Source organism: Fringilla coelebs (assembly GCF_963513975.1).
Source record: "Fringilla coelebs genome assembly, chromosome: 8".
In the NCBI taxonomy this organism is placed as follows: Eukaryota; Metazoa; Chordata; class Aves; order Passeriformes; family Fringillidae; genus Fringilla; species Fringilla coelebs.
In genome coordinates this window covers 18340321-18350012 of record NC_140066.1, presented here as the reverse complement: position 1 = coordinate 18350012, position 9692 = coordinate 18340321, and the positions used below count along the sequence as shown (strand labels likewise).

The 9692-nt window shown below is 40.2% G+C and overlaps 1 protein-coding gene across 1 annotated transcript; it reads left to right on the top strand.

The window, feature by feature from the left end:
• Positions 1 to 866: 866 nt before the first annotated feature.
• On the top strand, positions 867 to 7811 carry LOC311156557 (cytochrome P450 2H1-like; the record flags this gene model as incomplete). The annotated part of the gene is made up of 9 exons (XM_084210565.1): positions 867 to 1043; positions 2035 to 2197; positions 3045 to 3194; positions 4955 to 5115; positions 5339 to 5515; positions 5935 to 6076; positions 6357 to 6544; positions 7006 to 7147; positions 7630 to 7811. 9 exons carry the CDS (start codon positions 867 to 869, stop codon positions 7809 to 7811), a joined length of 1482 nt encoding a protein of 493 aa, XP_084066691.1.
• Between the last annotated feature and the right edge of the window lie 1881 nt (positions 7812 to 9692).

The window sequence follows — 9692 nt, the reverse complement described above, 5'->3', positions numbered from 1 at the left end:
CCCATGGGGTGATAGGTGAGGGCTCTTCTGTGGGGCAAGACCTACCCAGGGAGCATCCCCTGCTAGGGCTCTGGGGCTGTAACACATAAAGCTTCTCAAAAACAGAGGGGAAGGTGGGAGGGGGAGGAGGAAGAATAAAAGAGAGAAAGCTGTTTCAAACAGAACTGTCCAGAGAGATTTTGCTCCAGAGAACTCATACTGAGTTTAGCTCAACCGTGATAGAGCATGGTGCTAATAATGTCAAGGTTGTGTGTTTGATCCCTGCAGGGGCCATCCACTTTAGAGCTGGACTAGATGATCCTTGTCCCTTCCAACACAGAATATTCTGTAAGTGTTTGACACACTTCATTTTTCTTGCCAGCTTTATCCACTGTGTTGTCTTTGAGCACCAGTTTCATAGATCAGTGATAAACAGAGATAACAAATCTTCTTCTGCAGATTCTCATTCAGGATTACTTTAAGAATAATGTCATGTCTCTTATTACACAGAGACTTCCTAAGGTAATAAAAGCAATGAAAGCTATTTCTTTTTTTATTCCACCAATACTTCCATTCCCCTTCTTCAGCTACAGTTTTGACCATCTTCTGCTCTCTACACATGTTCTCATCCCTTGTTTACTTGTTTCCCTACCAGGGCTTTGCCAAGTCTTAATTACCATTACTTTAGGACTGTTACATAACTCACAAAGTCAGGTTTAGTGACATTCATTCTTATCATTAGCAGATTAATAAGTAAACTCATATCTCAACAGGAATGGCAAGGCACTATTGGCTAATTTCAACCATGTGCTTTGGCACCACAGCATATAAATAAGCATGGATTTACAGGTCCAACACTACACTGGATTTCTCTTCCTCAGCCCACCATGGAGGCCCTGGGAGGGACCACTATTTTCTTGCTGGTATGCATCTCATGCCTTCTCTTTGCCACATGGAGAAGCAGATCTCAAAGAGGGAAGGAGCCTCCTGGTCCCACTGCATTCCCCATTGTTGGAAACCTGCTCCAGATAGACCCGTGGAATTTGCCTGAAAGCATGAAAAAGGTAAGGGACTGTGTTATTCTTTCTTATGTTGTCTTCATGGCATATAAAACAAAGTCCAGTCCAGTGTCCTCAGCTAAATTCACAAGCTTAATTTGCATTGACCAAATGTTAAACAGAAACAAAAGGTTTCCCAGATATACATGCCTATTAAGCCTATATATAATCAAAGTAATCTATTGTGTTTCTAAGTCTATATATTACAGGTGTGTATATATCAATATATATGTGTCCATTTATTATTAAGTCAGTCTGTATATTGGCAATGACCATAGTGAAATGAGTTATGTGCTGATTTCACAATTTGTACCACAGTACTACAATTTGCAGTGGATTTGCAATCAAGGCATTGATGCTGTTGCAGTATAATCTTCCTGTGCTCAATTCCTCACCATGTTGGCAACACAGCCTGGCCCTTTCTGGGGGGAGAGCCCTGCTCCATTTTGCTGCCTCTGCTCCCTAGCAGATATTTAGGATCTCCTGGGAGTGGAAGTAGCAAGTGCAGAAATTGAAGTAAAAACGTTTGGAGGTGAATTGTGCGGTCCATTCCCTACCCTGATGGGTGGCTGATGTCACCCATCTGGCAAAAATACCCCTTTGAGAGACAGTTTTGCTGTTTGTGGTCAAAAATCCTTTAGGCATTTACTTCCATGTTGTTTATATAACTGATTTTAGAGCTCATGTAAAACCTTATCCACTATGCCCTGCACAAAGGTATTCTGAAATGTTTTGCCAGCCCTGTGAAGGGCTATTTTCTTTTCTTAGATTTGGACTGGATACTTCCTATTTCCATTCATATTCCTTATTTCTTGTATGATTCCCTTGTCCCTCAATTGTAACTCATAATTGAAAGATCTCTGCACTGTTGTTAACCAATCTCATGTCTCAACATTGTTGGGACAGTGACACATCACCTCTCAGACCCCTTTGCTACAAATGTCACATGATTATCATTGATGTTGTCATGTTGCTCTTTGTGCAACCCCTCCTACAGCTCAGTGAGAAGTATGGTCCTGTCTTCACGGTACATTTGGGCCCACAAAAGGTTGTGGTGCTGTATGGCTATGATGTTGTAAAAGAAGCTCTGGTTGATCAAGGAGATGACTTCAGTGGAAGAGGCAGTCTACCACTGATTAAAAAACTCTTCCAAGGCACAGGTATGTTCTCGGTAATGCCAACATGCAAAACAGATGCTTTCAGAGCTTTAGAACAGCTGAGAGGGCAGTGCAGCGGGGCATGGTAGATTTCATTTACTACTTTTATGCAGACAAATTAACAATTAAAGGCAAAAAACCCAGCTCATTACTTGGACCCTTGAGTAAACTGGTCACCTGGAGAACTATTTAAAGTCTTAGGATGGCTTCACTGAGTGCCTTTTCATTTCCAGTGTGCTCCAAGCTCTGGCTAAAATTTTGTACATTAAATGTGCCTCTAAGGTCTTACATTCATTCTTCCATTTCTGAAAATATTCTGAATATAGACACAGCTAAGGAACCAGCAAAAGGAAAGTCTACAGCACAACAAGAGAAGATATGATAGGCTAACCCAGTAAGGGCCACAGTCCAGATTAGGTCATGAGATCATTCACCAGGTCAGTCTCTGGTATGGCATTTACAGCACATATTCCATGGTATTATACATACAGTGCAGTACCACTGGTATTCTCAATAATGATATGCTCTATTGCAGGTGCACAGCAGAGTATTTGAGTGGTTAGGTCAGCGTAAAGGCCTTGTGTCCAAGATCAATTCAGTGTTACTTCTTACTTTGTAACATAGCTTTTCTTATCCTGGGAATAAAGTCATTTTATTCAAGGGCTGTGACAGATGAATCAAATTTGTCACCTTCAGAATTGCAGAGAAGTTATGGTTTGGGACAGATAGCAATTGCAGTGTAACTCCACAGAGAGGTGTCTTTGCATGCTGAGTACTTACTGTGCAGTTCCCATTACAGGGACAAAAACCCTGTTTCATCATGAAGGTCTGTTTTTCCTCCCTGTGTCAGGTGTTGTGACCAGCAATGGGGAGACCTGGAAGCAGCTGAGACGATTTACACTCGCCACCCTGCGGGATTTTGGGATGGGGAAAAAGGGCATTGAGGAGCGAATCCAGGAGGAAGCTCATTTTCTGGTGGAGAGGCTCAAGAAGACACATGGTATGATAAGGACTTACTGCCTGTTGAGACACTGTGTATATCTGCAATTAGATGATGAGGGGTGTAGAGCTGCTTCACAAAATCTATGACCCAAGGAGTGGGTTTATGGCTGCTATTTCTGCTCCCTGCTTCTGAAGGCAAAATTATCAGTATGCAAAATTATCAATCAAAGGCACTGTATGGAGGTTACAGTAGGAGAGGATAGTATGGAGGATAAAAGCAGGAGAGAGAGGCTTGCACCTTTTAACCTATTGTGCTTGAGGAGCAAGACAGGAAGTGGCAAAAGGAACGGCTTTGCCACAGAGCCTTTAATGGAATTCTGCCATGGAGACAGTGCTGGATGCTGTCAGGTAACCAAGTATGCTTGCTCTTCTTCACCTTGTCTCCTGCAACTCTGTGTAAACAGATCTTGAAGAAGTAGGTGACCAGAGAACTCATTTGCAGATATTTGGGGTTGGGTCCATCTGAACACTAGACAATAGATCCCAGTTTTGATGGGGCTGTCCGATGGGAACAGGTATATAAGCTGCTTCTGAGGACAGGCTATAATATTACCCACTTGTTTTCAACCTGTAAATGTGTTTTCTAGTACTAAATAAGTCAGTGTTACTTCTAAATGTGTCCCATGAGGGTGACACAGCACCACCCATCCTTTTCATTGCAAGCCCTCAATGTCTGCCTATATTCTGCAAGGGGGAAAAGCAGATAGATCTAAAAGAAGGATTAAGCATCACTGTTTTCCATGAGCCACTAGAAAATTCAGTCTGGCTTCTCAGATAAACATTTGTTTTATAAATCAGAGAAAACACTCTCACCTGCATTGCTTCTATCTTTTCACTATCACAGTAATAGTATATTTCTTATGCCCTTGTGCAAGCCTCTAACTCCGGCTCACCTTGTTGCAGCATCTTTTACTGTGTATTAAAAGGTTTTACAAGCAAGATATAAACAACCAAAAAGTATAAATCCATTATTTACTCTTAATGCAATTAATAAATAGCTATGACTAGTGTCTTCTACATTCAGCATTAATATACTCACCACCTCTGAAATATCCACTGAGTCTTCAATGGCCACGCAGTCACCAGTCAGGCAGAGAACTGGTGCTATTGCTCCTTGGAATAGTCTGCTACCAAGTAGACATTTTCTCACTCTGTGGTTTTCTTTCAGGATTTTATACCTTTTCATGTTGTTTCTCATCTTGAACCCTTGAGATGCACCCTATCACTGTCTGTAATTAGCTTTCCTTTCTTTCTTGGGTCTAATCTTGCTTTTTGCTTACACCATAATTCTCTGCACAGGAGTCATGCAGCTGTGCTATCAAAACTAGACTTTGATCACAGGCATTTGAACCCCAAGGAGAGGGTTATATAACAAAGGTTACACTAATAAAGTTAATAAGGAGAGTGCAATAACCTAAAGACATGGTTCAGTCCCCATGGTTTCACTGGGATTGTGTGGGAATGTTTAGGCTGTTTCTAACAGACAGTCTGTAAGACAGACAGGCATGTGCTAGCTGAAGAGCAACTAAGGCATTCAGACCAGTGTTCTGCTGAGAACAAGACCAGAGAGATACTTAAACCACTATAAGAGTGAAATTAGTTCACTTCAAGAATAAGTTGGTATGTCCTTCACCATCCTTTCAAAGGAGTGCAAAATTCTGGATCTCCAGAGAATGTGAAACTACCTTGCAGTGTCAGAGGAGGGGTTGATTAATGAAATACTGAAAGCAAGATACCTTTTTTTGGTGGTTGTTGCAGAGCAACCTCTGAACCCTGGCGGTTTCCTAGTCCATGCTGTTTCCAACATCATCTGCTCCATCGTCTTTGGGGATCGGTTTGACTATGAGGACAAGAATTTTCTAGCTTTTATTGATTGGATAGAGGAAAACAACAAGCTCCAGGGCTCTGTACAAACACAGGTGTGTCTGGTTTTATTTAATTTAATATATTTGTTAGTTATTATAATATTCAAATCCCTGAATGTAGTCAAACCATAAAGTAAATGGCCATAAAATATTGAGTAAGAAAGACCTACTGTTCCAAAACAGTTTAACTGCCCTGTTTTCATAGTTACAATCAGGGGAACATTTTAGTTTATTCACATTAATCAGAATGCACTTTTTCATTCCTTTATTTTTACAGCTATATAATTTCTTCCCAACTGTCATGGATTATATACCTGGACCTCACCAAAAACTGATAAAAAATTTTGAAAAAGTTGATAAATTTACAACAGATATCATAGTGGAACACCAGAAAACCTGGGATCCCACTTGTTCTCGAGATTTTATTGATGCTTTTCTTAATAAAATGGAACAGGTATGTAAGAGTAGAGATTTATTAGATTAGAAGGAAATCACTACTTGAATCAGATCTCTTCTTTTTACTTGTGATGGGGCACTGGGTTTTTGCAAATACAAGAGGGGAACTTGCTCTTCATGACACATTGACTTCATTTTATCCTCTCCAGTTTTTTATCAAGGATTTTTAAACACAGAATTAACAGCACGAGACAAAGTGATGAAAGCTGAAGACCAATCTGGTTAATATAATTCAATGCTCTTTCCATATCATAATATTATTTAGTAAACCATTATTATAAATGTTGGTGTTCTGGAGAGTGAGTGTCATACTTTTGAAAGAACATTAGATGTTCTGGATTATGGGTACAGGACTTTTCTTTTTAAGCAAACTTCTTGGGTTTGTCATTCAAAGCCTTCTGCCAAATCTTCTTGCAGGAGAAAGGGAATGATGACTCAAAATTCACCGTTGAGACCTTGAGCAGAACCACACTCGACTTGTTCCTTGCAGGAACAGGGACCACAAGCATTACACTGAGATTTGCAATTCTGATTCTTCATAAATACCCAGAGATAGTAGGTAATGGAATTAAATAGTTTAAAACATTCTAATAGGTTGTGGGATCAGTTTGGACAACTCCTGTCACTACAACATGTGGCAACAGTCTCCTGACTAAGGAAGTACGTTTTTGCAGTGTGGAAATGTGTATAAGTCTTGGTTGTCTTCATGAGAAGCAAGTACTAAGTATAATCATATGTTCCTGGCATGCTTAAAGCATATTTTGTTGTATATATGGAGAGAGTTTCAGGCAAACAGATGGGGGGAGTTGTTCATTCAACATGTACTGATTTCTCAACAGAGAAAATGCAAAAGGAGATCGACACCGTGATTGGCAGAGACCGAAGCCCTCGCATGTCGGATCGGAGCCAGATGCCCTTTACAGATGCTGTGATCCACGAAATCCAGAGATACATTGATTTCCTTCCTATTAATGTCCCACATGCTGTAATCAGAGACATCAAGTTCAGAGACTATTTTATCCCCAAGGTCTGTTACACTGTGTTTGAGAAAGGTCATAATCTCTTGAAAACAATGATGAGTTTTATTCTTTGTATTTTATTTATTTTCAAAAGCATTGAAATGTGATACTGAATAGAAATTTTTTTTGGAAGGGGATTCTGGAAGTTACTGAGTCCAATCCCTTGTATTAGAAAATAAGAAGAAAATACTTTAGCATCCTCTGTATGAAGAGGGTGATATTTCTGGGTTTTTTTTCACATCAGTGTAAGTTGTAATTTATTTGGAAGCAATATTGAATACTCTAAACAGACTCTATTAAAATTCACTAAAAACCATCTTTGTCATACCAATGGCATATATTTTCATGCATTAAATGTTCATTTAAAACTGGTTAAACTTTGACTACCTTTCTGTTTATCTATGAGATCTTCTTAGCGCCTCCTTGCTTTAATATATCTCCATTGTACCTTTCTTTTTTGTTAATTCAGGACACTATGATATTCCCTATGCTGAATTCTGTCCTACATGATAGCAAGGAATTTCCAAATCCAGAAAAATTTGACCCAGGACATTTCTTGAATGCAAATGGTACCTTTAAAAAGAGTGACTACTTCATGCCATTTTCTATAGGTAAGACCTCTTGCTATTTCAGATCCCAGACCTTCCTCTCGTGAAATCTCTCTGAAGATTTCATGGCTCCATCACCATTGTCTGTACAACGTCAGGTGACATCTGCTAGAGTCACTTCTGGGAAGCTCTAACCTCTGCACTACAGTTCCAGCTGACTTCCTTTTTTAGCAAACACAAGAACTCCTCCAACGCCTTCTACAAGATGTGTATGAAGTGGGACTCAGCCATACAACTTGTCTCTCAAACCATCAAACAGGAGCAGAACTTGAGCAACCAGAGCCTTCAAAGTGCCTTCACACACTGAGCACTCTCATTGTTCTAGACCTATAGTACCTAGTTTCATTCATGCTTCCCCAAAATACTGCACTGCTGCCTGTACATTCTGAGATGTCTGAATTTTCATGGAACTCTAGCTAAAATCAGTTACCAGCAAAATACTCCACTGTGACCTCTTTCTTTCTTTGGTTTTTTTTTGGTTGCAGGAAAACGCATCTGTGCAGGAGAAGGTCTGGCCCGGATGGAGATATTCATCTTTTTAACATCCATCCTGCAGAACTTTACTTTGAAGCCTGTTGTGGATCACAAAGACATTGACATCAGCCCGATAATCACCAGTATGGCAAGTCTGCCCCGAGACTATAAGGTCTCTTTTGTTCCACGTTAGCCAAGTGAAGAGTTTCCAGCTCCCAAACTCAGGAGTGCTCCGGCTGAATGACAGTCAATCCCCAGTCTGTTGAGAATGAAACACTCAGACCATTTGGTAGATACTTCATGGAGTGAAGAGTGCTCAGAAAAGAAAATTGTATAGTGCTTTTATAATCACCACAGCCACCTCTTAACAGAGTAGGCAATCACACAGGGAAGGACACAGTACCCTGTGCAAAATTACAGACTCTTCTCTGCATCTACCTCACCCTGTGGTGGTTCCTGACATGCCAGGCTGTCTGCACTAGTTCTCTGAGAGCCCTGCTGCTGCTGTCCCTATACCTGAGGGGTATAGGGAGATACCTGAGCAGGAAGAGATGCTTGTATCCAGGGTTTTCACAAACTCTGCTTGAAGTACCTCTCTCTGTACTTTCAGTTTGTTTGTAATCCATTTGTAAAGGAACATAAAACAAGGGGTTTTTGTGGTAGATAATGATCATCTATAGAATTCTTTCCCCAATTCTTACTGTCTACTGTGGTGGGGAGAGAGTTTATCAATGACTGGGCAGATGGGTTATCCTCTGTGATTACAATGAGGGTTTGTGAAATTACAATTTATACTGCAAAATAAAGAAGTAGTATACTGAATAGTTGTTTTTCTGATATTCCAGAACATCTTTTAGTGAAAAACCAGTGTCCATAAAGCTTATACTCCAAAATCTCTTTCAAGTCCTGTACACATCTGTCTGCTCCATTTCACTCATAGGAAATGTACTATGGCTTGAAGAATGAGCTGGTTAATGATCTACAAGTGTCCATTCCCAATTTGGGATAAACCTGCACTGACCCTATAGGACCCATCAGAACCCCAACTGTGGTTACAGAGCTGTTCATTGGGGAGAAAAAGAAAAAATTAAATAATGCCAGGATTCCTCCCAGTACCTTTTCCTAGAAGAATGCCAGCTTACATCTTCCCAATATTTTATGAAGTACATAAAGATCACTACAGCAATGTTAGAATCAGAAAAAAAAATCATAAATAGAGTTTATATGACTTGCCAAGCATATATATACAGATCAATGGCTGGCATTTCCTGTCTTGATCACATTCCTGACAATGTATAATATATAGAGATTACAGTGAAGACAGAGAGCTGAATCTATATTATGTGGGAAAAGACAGAATGTAATATTACCACAATGCCATTAACTGTTTATGTGAAACAGATAGAACTTGCTTCCTTTCAAAGACTAATAAGCTAGATATACTATGCATTACTAGCATGGTATTGCAAAGGCAAAAACCACAAATTCCACAGAATCACAGAAATAAATTCTCACACCAGATGAAAAGAAGAAAGCACTGTACTTCCTCTTTAGCTGTGCCATGACTAAAATATCCAAAACAAATGAGGGGGCAGCTTTCTTATTCCAGTTATCTTCCTTCATGCTGAGAAGTCAAGGAGGCAGCCAATGCAGATCAAAAGCACTAAAGCACTAAAGCAAAACAGCTTTAATGCCTGGAGACTCCACCATGGTATGAAGTGGGTTCTGGGATTAGAGGAGGCCTAAAGCCATGTTCTGGCCGAAAGCCCTGGTTCTGAACACTGTGGATATCTCCACAAAGTACTGCTCTGAAACTTGACTGACTTAAGAATAACCTGTTAAGAGTGGCTGGACAGAACTGTCTTAAGATGCTGGGAAAAAAAAAAAAAGAGTTCTCCTCTGGAACTGAACTCTTCTTCTTCTAAAAGAGCTGTTACTTGCTAGGCTGATTTTCATCCACTCGTTTGCAGCTGCAGTCCAAGCCATCAAGAACTGCTTCAGCACCAAAGTGGTTTGCAGATCATTTTGATGGCACACTTTGCCCCTGGACTCTCCACCCTCCCTTTTCCATTTT